The sequence below is a fragment of the Silurus aristotelis genome (assembly GCF_946808225.1).
Source record: "Silurus aristotelis genome assembly, chromosome: 14".
NCBI classification, from domain to species: domain Eukaryota; kingdom Metazoa; phylum Chordata; class Actinopteri; order Siluriformes; family Siluridae; genus Silurus; species Silurus aristotelis.
In genome coordinates, this window is record NC_139587.1 from 9,847,923 (window position 1) to 9,866,165 (window position 18,243).

Here is an 18,243-nt window from a genome sequence, read left to right on the forward strand (position 1 = left end):
TAACTAATGGGTCAACCTTCTCTCTCTCTCTCTCTCTCTCTCTCTCTCTCTCTCTCTCTCTCTCTCTCTCTCTCTCTCTCTCTCAGCCTCTAAAACTCTCTACACCGCAGAATATTTATATTGGAACTGCAGCGGCCTCTTGTGGCTGAAAATGAAAGCTCTAAGTTGTTTTGAGTGACTGTAGTTTACATTCTATTTACAAATCCTATTTGTCAAACTCTTACTATTACATAAATTTTTTATCTTATACTTTTGGTTTTGGTTAATACTTTTGGTTTTGGTAATAATTGTGTATAGTTTTTATTTATTAAAAATATATGAACACTGACAGATGTACTTAACTAAGAAAATAATCTGACTGAAAGCTGTAAAGTGGAGAGACATAAAGTAATACAGCAAACAATATGAATTAAATTAGAATTCAAATAGAATGAAGTATCAAATAAGTGTCTTGTTCTAGTTTTTTTTTACTGTCAGCAATTTGTTAATCATAACTTTTTTTTATCCAAATAGATTAAAGAACAATACAATATTTGATCAGGTTACAGCTAATGGTGTGAAATGTCTGCAAAACAAGTTAATCCCTGTTATCATTTATCACAGCTATAAGCAGTTGTTTCCCCTCACCATAGGTTCCTTCACCTATCTCTTGAAGTTAATAAGGGCAGGTTGTCATGTTACTGAGGAAACATAAACTGAAAAGTTGTCTGTTATGAAGACTTTTTGAAACATAGTGTATGTTACAAAAAAAAATTATAATAATAACTTAAAGACAAACAACAACCACAATAATAATAATAATACCATTTCAATTTATAAAAAAGTATTGCCACATTTAAGGAAGCCTTTTTATATATATTTTTTTTAGGTGTACTGCTCTCATAATTAAAGTGACTTTATTAATTTCATATGATTCATGGATCTGTACTGGAGCTATTTCTTTTGTTAAGTGACAATAAACAATTGAAGCATCTCCTAAACACGGAAGACATGGTCATCAAGAGAAATAGCAGAAGTAGGAGAGTTTGAGACAGCGTCATCTCTTAGTAAACGCCCCCACACCGAGGCAGGAAACTCTATCAGAAGTGATAAACGAATGAGTGTGAAGCAACAAACAACATTAGAAACCACAGGGTTGAGAATGAAAAGAAGGAGAGCCAGTTGTAAGGTAAAAGATTAAATACACATCACAGAAGAAAGTAAATATCAGAAGCAAAAGACAGAAATGCAAATATCAATTTGAAAGAGGAAGTGTGAGTGAGAAAGACCAAAAAAGAACTTGGCTGAATGTCATCTTGCATTTAGAGTTCTGGTTGGACAGCACATGGATGGATGTCACCTTGCACTGCGTTTTCTCTCCAACTGTTTGATAAGAAGCGAAACACTTCTCCTCCGCTAGCGACAAGGTGAGACACCATTTAAAAAATTTTTTTAAATAGTTTTAACATTAGAAAAACAAATGTGTGTTGTGTATAGACATTTTGACAAGGCGATTTATGGCCTTTTGTAAGTTTTGCTCCAAAAAAACTGAAGAATCCTAAACATTTGAACACTGGCCAGTAGTTGGGTATTAAGGGGATGGGGGAAAGCAGGGAGTGGGAGAGATAGGGGATAGGATCTGACACTGGCTGAGAAACAGCCAAGATATGGATACGTCAACCTCCCTACTGAGCATAAAAAGCAAAGGCAATATCCAGTTTTTCTTGTTCTTTCTTGTTCTTTCTTTCTTTCTTTCTTTCTTTCTTTCTTTCTTTCTTTCTTTCTTTCTTTCTTTCTTTCTTTCTTTCTTTCTTTCTTTCTTTCTTTCTTTCTTTCTTTCTCTTTCCAAGTCAAACAACTTTTAATACTTGACAAACCAAACAATGGTAGCTTTTTAAATGTAAAATATTTCCATTTGAGAAATGACTCAGTCCTGTTTAACTTTAAAGAGAATTTCCAATCTCACTTTAAAGCTTATCTGTATCACTTACTGATGGAAAGTAGCAACTAGCAACCAAATTGTAGCGGCAACCCCCAACCCCCACCCCCCACAAATGCCTCATAATCATTTCATGTTCCATGGCAAAAAAACATACCGCACAAGAAATCAGAAATGGAAAGAAAGGTGATTCATTTGATGAGACGTGTCAGACTCCCACAACGAAAGTGACACAGTTTACAAGGGATTTCCCACAGATCTTGTTCATATCAATAAGGCCTTAATCTCTTCTGCCAAAGGGGTGTGTGCGGATTCACCAATGGATGTAACACTTCGCTGTACTGACATATAGGGGAGAGAGCACTTTGCTTCTCAGAACAATCTGCATCTATTGAGCTTTTGGGTCAGGGGGGAAAAACAAACAGAAGTATTTATTTTTTGGCAGCCTTCATCAGTTTAAATCCATGGATTATGCTTAAAAATCCTTTTTTGTCTCCTCTTTACCCCAAATGCTATTTCGTTGGCTGTCTGAATTCTCCAGAGTATCCTTCATCAGTTAGAGGTCTTCTTTCTCTCAGGACACTTAAGCTCCTCTCTGTTGCTTAAACTAAACAACACCTCTGGATTAAAGGGCAGAGAAGGTTGATAAAAAGTTTCCATACAAATAAAAATGATGAAAATTAAAACATATTATTTTTGCTGTAGGAAAAAGGCATTCTTCTACAGTGATACGCTGGTCTAATTTTCAGCACACTAAGACGTCTGCAAAAATTGCAGTTAATTAATAGTCTATTTAATAACAGCTGGTCAAAAGTAATACTGTACATAATTAATACACAGCTAAACTGAATTTCCCCAATAAAATATACTTAAAATAAGTTTATAAAAATAATTAATTTGAACATGAAAACTATATTATTGTTATTATTATTATTATTAATTAATTAATTAATATATATTAAAGTTGTAGTTACTCACATAGTCTTATATTTGCAATGAACTGTGTGGTTACAGTTAACATTATGTATGGGGTAACCCTTTGACCCACTTTTTAGGGCTCCCAACCACCTTTTTGTCTTGTTTCATTTCATGCTCTAATCGGATCAAGTCATTATTTCTGTTTAAGCAATTTTAATGCATGCCAATTATAAGTTCTTGTGCAAAGTCTGTTTAAATGTTTTAAATTATCAACAATGTTTAAATGCATGTGAGATTAATTGATTGGACTGGTAAAGAAAAATCCTTAACATTCGTTTAAAATATATGGAATGACTGCAAAACAATGTAAACAATATATATATATATATATATATATATATATATATATATATATATATATATATATATATATATATATATATATATTAAAATATACAATTATTTAAAGTAAATGATAAATAGATATAGTGATAAAGTGAGCTGCTTTCCACCAATACACCACCATATATCGCAAGTGTGTTGGTAAGCACAGAACGCTGACACTATATTCACAGTCTTTTCACACTATATTCAGCAGAAGTTACTGAAGTCTGTATGCACAGTTCAGCGGATATGATGAAGCAATATCAGACTAAAATCTACAGTAAGATCTGGCCATGATTTTTTTTTGCTCTAAAAGAAACATAGTATCATTTAATGAATATTCCTCAATATGAATATGCCTATTTCTAGTGCATGTTAGAGGCAGCTGATCACATGACCATTTCTACATGTCCTGTGCAAGAGCCTTTCTCAACATTATAGGCTAATATTTTGCAATCTGTAGTTTGCATTTTCTTTGCCAGTTGAGATCATATGCCAAATAGTTACATACAAACCCAATCTCAATCTTTTTATTGCCAACTGGATGTGTTTGCCATTTTTAGCAGTCATTAGTGCTGTTTAAGTATTTTTAATCAACCCAGGAAACAAAAGTGCGTTGCCCTGGATAAAGGCCTAATGTTGCATTGTATCTAATGGAGATCCACATAGCAGAACCCGGTAATTTTACAGATTTTAGCCAAAACAAACTCAATACAACACCAAAAAGAATTTTGGTTCATCAAGTGGTTCAGCTTTAATTATTATTTTTAACATCTGGGATGATTTAGTCCAAACATGCTGGCCCTGCAGTCACATCCTGTTTAATCGAATGCAAACATGATCACTTATTTGATATCTATAAGCAAGTGATATTTACACAGAAAAACTTCAACTATTTAGAAAACCGTTCCTAATCTGAATGCTCAGGGGGCCAGTAATAGAAAACTCTTTTATGCTAAGTTTTCAAGAATGAATACAAACAACCATAGTTAGTTCAATCCTCTATGTTTAATAATACTGTGACATTCTTAAATGAGTCAGTGCATGTGCTATAGCATTTCGGTTTGAGCATGAGCTTTGTCTACGTGCAGTTTGACACGGTCTCCCTCTTTCATTTTGGGTTTCATGTTTCTCCACCCTTCACTCACCTCAGAAAACATGCTTGCAGATGGATTGGCAAATCATAATTCCCTTGGTGTGTCTTGTAATGGATTTATGTCCTATCCAGGGTGTTTTTTGACATCACCCTAGTGTCCCTTTAGATCCACAGCAACCCTGACCCCTTACTGAAAGTGATAAATGAGTACCTTCATACAACATGAAAAAGTTGTGCCTTATTTACATAAAAAAAATTTGGAAAATGAACACAACATTAAAGCATGATTATTAAAATGGTTAGAAATCTAACTGTATAGTGGTAGTTTGACTTGCAGAAACATGAATTAGTTTGTTGGTTTTCTCTGAAAATACAGCTAACACAGCTTCCTTGGTATATCTTTTCTTCTATGAACCATGGGAAAGGCTGAATATTGAAAAGATTTTATAAACGCAATCCCAATATAGGTACAAACATGACACCTTTACCCTTATCTTAAAATGTTGTACTATACAATACTATATTAGCTAAATGATTTGTTGTGTATTAACAAGTAAGTGATAACAGTAAGAGAATAGAGAGGCAGGTGAAAGTCTAATTAAGCATAGGCTATATTGGAAAAATTAGTGTTATGTAGCTTAACACGTTTGCTGTCCAAGTTGCCTGTAAGCTGTAGGTTGTCTGAGCCTTGTACACTTCCTTGTACACTGTGTGTTAAATATTTTCCTGGTCATGGGTGCAGTGGATCTAAAATCTATACTAGGATCACAGGGTGCAAGACCGGAAAATACACCCAGGACCCAGATATTAGTCTATGGAAGAGCACTTGTCATACACTTATTCACACATGGAATAGCTAATCGGTCTACCTGCATGTTTTTGGTCAATAAGATAAGATCAGGATTAAACCAGGGTTGCCTTGAGCTCAACATGTACAATTATACCACTATATACACCTCTTTATTTACTGGTTATCTCATCAACAGCAAAGCTAATACGTTCATAATATATACATGAAGATACATGAAGAAATTGCTGAAGAAGTTAATGCTGTTAATGCTCGGCAGGTCAGGACTGTTTTAACAGCAAAAGGGGGACCAACACAATTAGGTGGGTGGTCATAATGCCTATTTACAAAAGTTTGTCCAGCTATCCCTTTGAAATTCTGCTGCATTTTTTTTTTTTTGTTTTGTTCTGTGTGTGGTAAAAGTATGATATGAATAAAAAAACAGTGGTAGATCAGAAATGCTTTGAGATAGAACAAAAATAAATGCATGCAGAAATTTTCTCTGGCAAATGAAAATGAAGAAGGAACCTATTTACTATAGATACAGTTAGATTAGGAACTGGTATTTAAAAAAAACAGAACTCTGTGTAATGCAATTTCATTTTTGCCTTGACCTATTAAAGAATGTATGTATTTGTGTGTGTGTTTGCTGTATTTTAGAGCATGCTGCAGCAGACACATATGTGTAACATGTAAAAGAGACAGTTATCAAGAACCAAAAATTGCATGGGCATCAGGCAACTACGAGAGTGTGTTTTGTTTTTTAAATCACCAAACACAAGCCATAATAAGCAATTATTTAGTTTGTCACCTTATCCCAAGTATCATCTATCTATCTATCTATCTATCTATCTATCTATCTATCTATCTATCTATCTATCTATCTATCTATCTATCTATCTATCTATCTATCTATCTATCTATCTATCTATCAATCTATCTATCTATCTATCTATCTATCTATCTATCTATCTATCTATCTATCTATCTATCTATCTATCTATCTATCTATGTGGCGACCCTTAATGGGAGAAGCTGAAAGAAAGTTCTATCTATCTATTATCACACACACACATATAAATATAACTGTCTGGTTTCACTTGCAAAATATATGTGTAACTGGTAATACCATAGAGCTTACTTGAAATTTACCAGCTAATTTCCTGATTCAACCTGTAGAAAGTGTGTCGGAGACTACTAACAGTTGCATTTTTAAAAGCTTGTCAGGCTTTGCTTCACAGCATTTTAAATGTGCTTAAAACTTTTTAAAACCGATCAGCCATAAGTTTAAAACCATCTGCCTAAATTTGTGCTGCCAATACAGCTCTAATCCATCAATGTATGCACTCCATATGGTGTCTGAAAGTGTGCTGTAGTATCTGGCACCCAGACTTTTGCAGCAGATCTTTTAGGTCTTGTAAGTTTCGAAGTAGGGTCTCCATGGATCAGACTTGTTTTTTCATGAAATCCCACAAATGTTAAAAACGATTTAGATCTGGTGAATTTGAAGCCAAGTCAACACCTTTGAACTCTATGCCATGTTCCTCCAACCATTCCTGGACAGTTTTTGTAATGTGGCAGGGAGCATTATCCTACTAGGTCACTGGCATTAGGGAATACCATTGCCATTAAGGAGTGCACTTGGTCAAGTCAAGTCAAGTCAAGTTTATTTCTATAGTGCTTTTTACAACAGACATTGTCTCAAAGCAGCTTTACAGCTGCATTGTCTGCAACAATGTTTAGGTAGGCGTCAGATTTAAGTTTTCTAGCAGGAACATTGCTGGCTTGCCTTCTTTTCATAATAAGTGATGCGCAAGCACCTTTTTCCAAGGTTGATTTTTACCTACCTCTTCACTGGTTTTCCTTCCTTAGACCAATTTTAGTAGGTACTAACTAGGAGTGTAACGGTACCCATATTCATACCGAAATTCTTTGGTACAGGGCTATCAGTTCAATCTTTGTTGTGCGGAATATAGTTAAAATCTGAGCTTCCTGAGAAACACAAGTTTCTTTATTCTCTGTCTCGCACAATGAGCATTTTTGAATTTTTGTTTAATTTTTAACTTTAAACACAACAATGCCAGGGGTATATAAATGAAACTAGAGTAGCGTAGTGTTACTGTGGCTACTCACTCTGTACCGTTTTGCTCATGCATTATAATGTTAAATAATCAATAGTGCTATCATTTGCCACATCTCTATTACCCAAATTCCATTCATTCTATTTTATTTAATTGATTTAATTTGTGCCATTATAATAAAATCAATATAATAAAAAATTCTGTAATTTGATTACATTTATTTTTGTATTAAATATTAAAAAAAAATATTTTATATATTATTTAACCAGGCAGGCATTTTATTTAAAATTGTTACAAAAATTTAAACTGTTTAAATGTTTATCACAAATATTAATAATAATAAACTGCATTAATAAAAAAAACAGTTACAGGCAATTTTCTTCCCCATAACCCTACCGAAATTTAACGTAACCGTGACTTAAAAACTGCGGTACGTACCAATCCTTATGTACTGTTACACCCCTAGTACTAACCAATGCATACTATAAACACCCCACTGGAGCTGCTAATTTGGAGGTGCTCAAATGATTGGCATTGCTGATCAGTGTTTAGTATAAAAATTGTCATTTTAAATAGTCTTCTTGTGTCACCGAACACATAATGATCTCCTGTGGTGTAAGTTAAACATTTTTTTTTTATTACAATAACTTTAAATGGTGCACTATTTTAATAATTTGTGTTTTTATTTGTCTTATTAGAGCAGCAAACATATATGTTTGATTAATCATACTTGAAAGTGAATAAAGTTATGTAAAGGACTTCAAACTCCTAAATCAAATAAAACATTACCAAAAAAATTTGTATATCATTGGTGACTGACAATGCCATTAACAAATCAAACATAATGCAATCGCCAACTGTATAACACATATAATAGACTTAACTTCTGTGTGTTTGGGGACGTTATTCTGTCCATACATGCATCAAGTTCCAAAGTAGTGTTCAAATGATCATATCAGTGGCTGCATCTGTAGAAACCGAAAACAATCATATTTGAACTTTTACCCATTTTAAACCCTAAGCCACAGTTTTCTTTGATGTAATATGTTGGATTATTTTGGTGTAGAATAAAATGTCCCCAAAAAATTCCAGAACATGTTTTGGTAAATAAGATAGCAATGAAATCCTTTATATATAGGTTCACTTTTAAGTTTGACATTCAGCATGTGTCTAAGCTGTGTATCAACATTTGCCTGTTTTCTTTTACTTTCATGTATTCAAATAGCTTGTTCTGTAAAACTCAACAAAAGGAGAAGCAGGTCATTTTCCAACATTAGATTGTTTTTGCCTCTCTTATTTTGTTAATGTTGGTTCGAACATTCAATGATCTTTGTGTTGTTGGTTCAGTGTGGTGGTTATAAATACTGAATAAGCAAATACAGTACAAACAGCTCACCTAGACCATACCCATAAGTGCTTTTTACTTTTCCAAACTTCTCGAGGCAAGATTCTGTAATGCAACCACAAACCCACTAAATGTATTGTTAAGCACGTGCAGAGCATGTGGGTGCAAAAAAAAAAAAAAAAAAAATTGCTTTAGGCAGCTGTAAATATGGAAAGTCCCATTATATTGAGGTGTGATGTGTAGAGGTGGCATGCACTTGTTTTAATTTTCTGAGCCCACACATTGACAAACAGTAACATTCATAGTGAGAAAACATATTTTGCTGGAAGTCAAACGGAGCTCACAAGAGTGCATCTTAACAGAGCATGTACAGTTCAGGTAATGTGTTCACTTATGAAGTTAAATAAATACGATTTTTTTATTTAGTACTGCTCTGAATAAGTTATATAACATATCAGACACAACAATAACTGACGGTAAACAAAAGAACCAAATCTAAAGTGTACATATGCCTGATTCTTAGTACTATATGTTCCAAAATGGATGATCATTTGCTGTTTAATGTTTTGTAATGTTTTTCATGATCCATGGTTTGTGATGTAAGGTTAAACTACCGGTTCTTCTTAATAAATAATTCTCCAGAAACTTAAGATAATTTCGTTTCCCAGCATCTTCTGCATATTTGTCCCTTCCCAACAATAACTATATGATTTTGAAAGGGACTTTTATTATTTATAGGGACAATTATTACAAAATATGCAAACATTCATTGATTCATTGAAGCTATCAAGTAATAGCCAGGGGGTGTAAACTATTAAAGAAGATGATCATAATGTAAATTATCATTTTGTCTAACATATACACACAACATATAAATGTCTTAGCGTCTGAAGGGAAGAACTAAAAAAATACCAAACTACAATGTATATCCTGTTCAAACGTTCACACCCCCTGGCTTTTTTTGCCTTCTTGAGAAGAGAAATGTTTGCACAATGTGTAGTAATTGTGTACTAGTCCCTCAGTAAGTGTTATATAAAATCATGTATCCATTGTTAGGAAATCATCAAATATACAGAAGTTCCTGGAAAACCAACATGTGTAGTTCCTGGAGAATATTTCTTAAGAAAAATTAGCAATTCAACTGCTCAAGGCCAACATGGAACTTATTGTTGATCATCCAGGTAAAAGCAACAACAACAGCAACAACAACAACAATAAAAGAACCAAGCATGTTTAAACTACTGAACTGGTTTAGTTATTGTAAATTCAGTTATTGTCGTGTCTTGTGGAATGTGTAAAATAACTTGTTATTTATAAATGATTAACAGTTGCAGATTCTACAAGACAAATGTAGACTTATGCATATAGGGTTTTTATGTGTGTGCTGTTGATGGTTAATTATTTGTGTGCAGCCTGATGTGAAATCATTATTCTTTAAAGTGGGTGGACTGAGAATTAAATTCACAGTAACTGTATGTGCAGCTCAGTACTATCTAACTAAAGCTTGAATTCGAAGTTTATAAACTCTTTTGTGTTTGCCACAAGCAAGGCATGCTTTTATTAGCAATTGGGTAAGTGTAAGAATGTGAGAAATGTATCAAAATACTCGCTCAGTATGTGTAATGTTTTCACTTTGTGAAATATGAAAACAAGATGCAAATAATGGATCAGTCATTCGCATCACTAGCTCAAACCAGCTTCGGAAACCTATAACAGCTGTTATTTATTTATTTTATCTATGCAAATTCTGGGTTTAGGGCATATGTAATTGGACATACAAGACATTTTGGTACCTTTGCACCGAGTCAAACTGCTCCTTAACTGCAAAGTGGTTTTTGTTTTTCAGGACTGGATACACTAAAAAAAAAGACCATGACACTGCTTGGATATTAAAACGACTGCGCTTTACAGCACTGGATGGCAACCTAATGGAACAGTGTGCCTTTATTTGCACCGAGTTTGGATAATCTATTTGTAACGACGTCTGAGGACCTCAGTGTGAAAAAGCAAGAAGTGACTCAATGCTATAGAGCAGATCTTTAGTTCTGGACCAATGACAGGAAAATGAATGACAACGATTTTTCATGTGGAAATAATACAACAAATGATATTAAAGAATACCAGCGTTACACCTATGCAATCATTTACACAGTAATCCTGGTGCCAGGGTTGATCAGTAATGTTCTAGCGCTTTGGGTTTTCCATGTGTATGTGAAGGAAACAAAGAAAGCTGTGATTTTCATGATCAACCTGGCCATCGCTGATCTACTCCAAGTACTTTCATTACCTTTGCGTATATACTACTACCTGAACCAGTCCTGGCCCTTTGGTCATGCTCTCTGCATGTTTTGCTTCTATCTGAAATACGTCAACATGTATGCCAGCATTTACTTTCTGGCATGCATAAGTGTAAGGCGCTGCTTGCTTATCATCTATCCATTGCGATACAAAGGGACAAAACGGCGACGAGACCGCATGTGGTGCGCAATAGGTTGGCTTATCGTGTGTTTTGGATGTCTGCCCTTTCCATTACTGAGAAAAAACGTAGTCTCCCTCAAAACCGGAACATCTAACATCTGCTTCTCAGAGCTAGACATGGTGTCTTTATCCATGGCAAGTGGAGTGGCTGCTGTCACAATGGCAGAACTCACTGGCTTTCTGTTACCTCTAGCAGTGGTCTTCACTTGTACGTGGTTAACTGCTGCAAGCCTGCGTGAAAAAAACTGCATCCTTCAAGATGCCGGAGAAAAGCGTAAAGCTCTTAAGATGGTGCTGAGTTGTGCAGGTGTCTTTCTGGTCTGCTTCATGCCCTATCACATTACCTTTCCTTTGGACTTTTTAGCAAAATCGAAAAAGCCAATGAACTGTGCGTTCAAGACTGCTATCCAACGCTCCCATCCCATAACCTTATGTCTGGCCAGTTTTAACTCCTGTCTGGACCCGGTAATGTACTACTTCACCACCGATGAGTTCAAGCGGCGTCTCTCCAGGCCAGAGTTGGTAGAAAGTTTCCATTTGCACCGCAGGATGTCCGGCTCGCCAAATGAAGTGAAGGTACTGCAGGTTGAACATGAAGGAGGAACATGAAGACATTTACATTATTTACTATTGAAATTGCGCTTGCTGTTATCACTAACATTGAGGGTTTTGATCCTCAAAAAGACTGAATAAAAACAATGTGAATAATCCCACTTTCAAGTTATTTCCTTATTCATGGAAGACAAAAAATGAACAACTACACAACACCCAGTAAGGTTATATTGAATATAAAAATAATTTTAAATATTTATGAATAAATGTGTTCATAATCTGAAAAGTGGGTGTTGTGGTGTGACCCATGTATTACTTTTTAAAACAGTTTGTTTCATTCATATTTAGAGAAATGTGTTGACAAAATGTACTGTGACTAATAAGTAATGTGTTGAGTCTAAGACAAAGCATCTTTTTTGTAAATTCAAGAACATAATTATGTACTGCTGAATAAATGTGACTATTAAATTAAACAAGAGTTAAGGCAAATACAGAAATTTTTTTTTTAAACAAGGTAAAGCAAGCACAGTATAGCTGAACTGCAAATACAATGTAGAAAATATTCTTGGCAAACCAATGAAACAGCTACCCCACCACACTACTATGAACTGGCTGCTGATGTTCACTAGATGTATTATGGTTTATGTTACTCATTGCTAGGAAGTGTACATATTCAGACAAAAGCTGTTTATTTCAGAATTATTGCTTGACTAGAGTGTTTGATAATGGATCTTTGAAGGGATGTGAAATGAATGTCACAATGTGCTTTAGTTGGGGGACATTTTATATGTAGCAAAATAATAGGAAATAATACCAAAGAAAACAGAAAAGGAATGAGGAAGAACGAAATAATATCCCCTGGCAACCTGTGAAACAGGATGCAAAAATCCGACTACACGTTTTAAGCACAGAGTTTTCCCTTACAGCCAATATTAAGCCACATGGAAATTTTACTTGCTTACTTAATAACGAGGCAATGAGCATTTTAGCTAAAAAGGGAAATATGTATTTTCTTAAAAAAAAAAAAAAAAAAAAAAAAAAAAAGGCATTGCAGTTCACTGCACAATAATGAGAGGTAATGACTTGTTCAGTCTTTAGTTTTTTTTTTTTTTTTTATACAAACAGTAGTTTATATTTCATGACTGTTTTTTATGTAATTGGGAATAAATAATATTATTGCTTAATAATTTACTTGAAATAACAGTGGTAGGGAGATCATATGGCAATACAAGTGAAAAGATCTTTGAACACAGTGGTGTTCCATCAGGGCCAGCAAAGCCTTCACTGCTGGCCCAAACAATCAGAATCACTAACTAATGTTTCAATTACGGCTGTAAAAATTAACGTGTTAATAATGGGTTAATGCAAACGGCACTAATTTTATCAACGCACGATTAATGCAGCGCGCATTTCTGTTTGACCATTTTTATGAAAAATATAAATAAATATATATAAAAGAGGCGAAATAAAAACCATCAACAAAACACATTTATTCACAATGTCCTTTCTTTACTCAAACATAAATGAATTAATAAACTTTACTAAAAAATTATTTGTAATCACTAAACAATTGTTTTACAGATGCATCAAGTCTACAATCAAGCACCAATATCCGGTAATTAAAACTGTCTGTGTGGAAACATAGCAAAAGTTCTGTTTGGGGTCCTGATGATTTACATAATTTAAAACACTGTAATCACGTTAAAACATTTACAATATTATTTGATCTTCCTGCTTTATGTTCAGTACAGTTTCACTAATAATAAACAAACATTTGCATAAAGCGTTTATATTTGTCCATGCTCATGTCAATAAGATTAAGGTAAGATTATTAAAAACTTTAAAATAATTAATTTAAGGTACAATAAGAACAGATAAAAATGTGTTATTAATCACGTTAACTCATGACAATCATGTGATTATCGCGATTAAATATTTAAATATATTGACAGCCTTAGTTTAATTAAATATATTTTTGTCCATGCATATATATATATATATATATATATATATATATATATATATATATATATATATATATATATATATATATATATATATAGTACAGACCAAAAGTTTGGACACACCTTCTCATTCAAAGAGTTTTTTTTATTTTCATTACTATAAAAATTGTAGATTCACACTGAAGGCATCAAGGCTATTTGACCAAGAAGGAGAGTGATGGGGTGCTGCGCCAGATGACCTGGCCTCCACAGTCACCGGACCTGAACCCAATCCAGATGGTTTAGGGGTGAGCTGGACCGCAGAGTGAAGGCAAAAGGGCCAACAAGTGCCAAGCATCTCTCGGGGAACTCCTTCAAGACTGTTGGAAGACCATTTCAGGTGACTACCTCTTGAAACTCATCAAGAGAATGCCAAGAGTGTGCAAAGCAGTAATCAAAGCAAAAGGTGGCTACTTTGAAGAACCTAGAATATGACATTTTTCAGTTGTTTCACACTTTTGTGTTATGTATATAATTCCATATATAATTCCACGTGTTCATTCATAGTTTTGATGCCTTCAGTGTGAATCTACAATTTTCATAGTCATGAAAATAAAGAAAACTCTTTGAATGAGAAGGTGTGTCCAAACTTTTGGTTTGTACTATATATATATATATATATATATATATATATATATATATATATATATATATATATATATATATATATATATATATATATAAAATTATTCTAATAATTAAATTCTCTTTATTTCAAAGCATTTCTCTCGCTTGTGCTGCTTCTAGGAGCAGCGTAACCGAGTGTCTTTTTATGTTGGATTTTTTCCACTCAGAATTTAGCTGCCACATCGAATGTTGCCAGGTTCAAAGGAATCTGCCTCAAGCCTTTTGAATAATCACTGCGGGCACCTGACAATCCATGTTGCATGAAGCTTTTATTTAACCAATCAGATTTCGAGTTGGTGGCACAGAGGCTATCTAGAGATTGTACAGCAATGTTGTAACTTTTAAGACATTTTATTGGATGGTCAGAGAGATCAGAAGTCAGAGCAGGCAAACCACATCTATAGCAAACTGCAAGTTTAAAAATATCCGTGGCTTCAAAAGCTGTTTTTTCATTCCATCAGGACTGACAGAGGAGGAACATTTTTCACAGGTCTTTTACAAAAGGGACTTTTCATGGGATAAAGCAGGATAAAAGTGGAAAAAGGTTCAAACCAGTTGTTAAGCTTTTCATGAACCATTTATACTTTTACTAATTCTTTTCCATAGAATTTGCACAAAAACACACATTTTATCTTAATAAAAAAAGATGCACAGAATCGTTTGGGTCATCTTTTGTGATTGGCAATGAGTTGGTAAGACACACGTCTGTCTATATAAGGTCTATCACCTGAAAATACATATCATGACAAACAACATGAGAATGTTAGTCACTAGCCATAAAGCACAGATTAGTGGAGTGTTGCATTTTGCATGTTTCACTCGCAACTGCATCTCAACCAGAGTGAATATTGGGTTCTTGGTAAGCTCGCTAAACAGTTTGGCTGAATGGTCTGCTTCAGGAAGAGTCTAGGTTGTGTACTTTTATAAGTTAAGTCAAGTCAAGAAGCTTTTGTTGTCATTTCAACCATACATAGCTGACGCAGTACACAGTGAAATGAAACAACGATCCTCCTGAACCCTGGTGCTACATACAACAACAATCACAGAAAACACAGGGCTAAGAACTAGTAAGTGTCCTCACCAAATAAAGTGCATCGTGTGCAACCTGGTGCAAACAGTGCAAAGACAACACAAGACAGTGTAAGACAAATACACAAAATGGCGCCGCCAGTAAACCTGTTGTATGTTGCACATCGTGGTGTAAAAGAGTAAAGTGAACATTGTAATTAACAAAAATGTAAACAAAATGTTGTGCAAAAGAACAATAGCAGAAATCCAAAAAAATATGTGCAAAAATGTCATGTAAACAGTTCGTAGTAATGAAGTGATGTAATATGAGTGTGTTGAAGACATGGATGTGTGAAGTGAGTACGATTGTGTGTTTGAGTCCGGGTTGTGCAGATCAGTCACACAAATGTGTGTGTGTGTGTGTGTGTGTGTGTGTGTGTGTGTGTGTGTGCGCATGAGTTTCAGGGTGTGTAGGGTTCCTCCTCAATGCTGTTGGCTTTGCAGATGCAGCGTGTGGTGTAAATGTCCATGATAGAGAGAAGAGAGACTCAGATTATCTTCTCAGCTGTCCTCACTATCCTTTGTAGGGTCTTGCGAGCCGAGACGGTGCAGTTCCCAAACCAGGCAGTGATGCAGCTGCTCAAGATGCTCTCAATGGTCCCTCTGTAGAACGTGGTCAGGATGGGGGGAGGGAGATGAGCTTTCTTCAGCCTTCCCAGGAAGTATAGATGCTGCTGGGCTTTCTTGGGGCTGGTGTTGAGTGACCAGGTAAGGTTATCTGCCAAATGAACACCAAAGAATTTGGTGCTCTTGACGATCTCCATGGAGGAACTATATACTCTATTGGCCTATAAACTATATAGGCCAATATACTCTTGGGAACACCAATGCAGCAGAAGTTTTTATAGCTATCCCCAGATCTGTCCCTTGACACAATTAGCCGGTAGATAGTACCTAGACGTGCACCTATCAAAGTATGTCCAATTAACTGAATTTGCAACGAGTGAACTCCTCTCAAAAAGAAGAAAAATCTCAAAGATTATCCAGAGAAAATAAATACATAATAGCAAGTCTCATACCATCTAAAAAAATTTTTGTTGGTTATTGGTGTATGGATTTTATAATGACAATAAAAATAAAAATAATTGAAAGTATATTAGTTTAAAGCTTCAACATACCTAAAAGTTGCCTAAAAGTTGAAATTACAGTTTTCTTTAATACTACATAAATATTGCCCATAACATCATCAGATTTTCACACAAGTCCTAAAAGTACCCATATAGAAATCTGATATATGGCCATATGAACATATATATATATATAAAATGACAATGAATATATATGAATAGTGTAATCCCCCCTTTACACTTAAACTGCAAAATAGCACAGCTCTGGAAAAACAACAACTCAAGATTTAATACATGTTTTGTTTGATATTCTGGTATTAAATAAATTTAACAGAACTGTTAATTTTGATATTATGTTGCATTTGCAATGAACATTTAAAAAATTTAAACATTAACCTTATTCTATTCACAGATGCAGCAAAAGAGGTCCAAACCATGATACAACCGTGGAGATAAAATAAAGGGCTGAAATAGTCTTTTTATTTCTCCAAACATAACATCGCATTTAAACCAAAAATTATTTTGATGTCCATTCAAAAAACTTCTTTCCCAGTAGTACTTTGGCTTGTCTTCATTACCCTTAGCAAACTTCAGATGGGCAGCAATGTTCGTTCTGGATAGTAGTGGCTTTCTTTTTGCAACTCTGCCATGCACACTGAGGTTGTTCAGTGTTCTCCTGATGGTGCACTCCTACATTAACATGTTACAGAAAGCGAGGCCTTTAGTTGCTTAGAAGTTACTATGGGTTCTTTTGTGACCTTATGATCTATTACACATCTTGCTTTGTTGGTCAACCTCTACTGCAGAGGGTAGCAATCGTCTTAAGTTTTCTCCATTTGTACATAGTCTGTCTGATTTTGGATTTGTAAAGACTCTCTAGAGATGGTTTTGTAATCTATCCCAGCTTGATGAGTAATAACTCTTTTTCTAAGGTCCTCAGAAAACTTGAGTTCATGCTATAATACACAAACACATGTTGTGAAGATCAGACTTTGATAGATCCCTGTTTATTAAATAAAATAGGGCACTCACTGAGACCTGATTATCATCACATTAATTAAAGACAGATAAGACTCTAAGTTGACCTTATAATTAACTACAGGGTCGAATACTTTCAATTTAATATTGGATCACTTTTCTCAATAAATAAATGACCTAGCAAGATTTCTTTTGGTCTTTTTGTGTGATTGGGGTTCTATATTTGGGACTTGATTTGGTCGTATTCATGCATTCACTTACATTCCAACACCACTGTTAAACATGAAAATAGAAAGGGATTTCTGAACCCACTACACAAAACCAAACTGAGGTTTGCATTAATACTTGATTTGTCAAACAGGCAAATGAATAGAGGAATACAAGCAAACTCAAAACAATAATTTAATGGCTTATGATTTTGTTTTATTTAACAATAACAAAAAGTAAAATCATGAACACCCTCTCTATACTTCAGTTAAAAAAAAAAAAAAAAAAGGTTTATTTATGTGGATTCTGGTTTTTCTCAACCAGAGCACGGCATTAAAACACAAAAGTGAATTCTACCAAAAGTAGGATTAGATTGGAGGCACATTTTGGAGTTTCTCCTACTCCAATTGTCAGAGCTCATTTTTACACAGTTCAGTTAAGCTGTTCTGTGCTCATTTTAGATGTTGATGTCACCGGCTCAACAAAGTCGATTCAAGATCAGAGAGCTATAAATGAGCTCTGCATGCAGTGAGTTGATCTCAAAAAGCTGGCCAGTCTTCACACAACAGCCCTGTCAGGAACAGTTAATGGCTGATTGCATTAGCATTGATTAAAAACAAAACAAAAACACACTTTTCAAAATTTCTAAAATAACTTAAATATAAAAACATTTGCTGATGAAATGGGTTCATGTTAAGATGACCATTTTTTACACAGTAGCCAATAAACACAAA

The 18,243-nt window shown here is 34.5% G+C and overlaps 1 protein-coding gene across 4 annotated transcripts; it reads left to right on the forward strand.

Moving 5' to 3' along the window:
- The first annotated feature begins 1,069 nt into the window (after positions 1 to 1,069).
- gpr174 (G protein-coupled receptor 174) lies at positions 1,070 to 13,209 on the forward strand. 4 transcript variants are annotated; one of them, XM_083560431.1, is made up of 3 exons: positions 1,070 to 1,168; positions 1,306 to 1,406; positions 10,376 to 12,389. In XM_083560431.1, the coding sequence occupies exon 3, from the start codon at positions 10,594 to 10,596 to the stop codon at positions 11,614 to 11,616; it is 1,023 nt and encodes a 340-aa protein (XP_083416557.1). In that variant the 5' UTR covers positions 1,070 to 1,168; positions 1,306 to 1,406; positions 10,376 to 10,593; the 3' UTR covers positions 11,617 to 12,389. The 4 variants fall into 4 exon arrangements, 3 of the variants coding, with proteins under 3 accessions (XP_083416557.1, XP_083416556.1, XP_083416558.1); XR_014536615.1 differs by adding an exon at positions 13,020 to 13,209 and having other exon boundaries at positions 1,076 to 1,406; positions 10,376 to 12,892; XM_083560430.1 differs by having other exon boundaries at positions 1,076 to 1,406.
- Positions 13,210 to 18,243: the final 5,034 nt, after the last annotated feature.

What these genes read in the sequence shown, in the direction of transcription:
- gpr174 (XM_083560431.1), top strand. Translation starts at nt 10,594, where the DNA reads ATGAATGACAACGATTTTTCATGTGGAAATAATACAACAAATGATATT.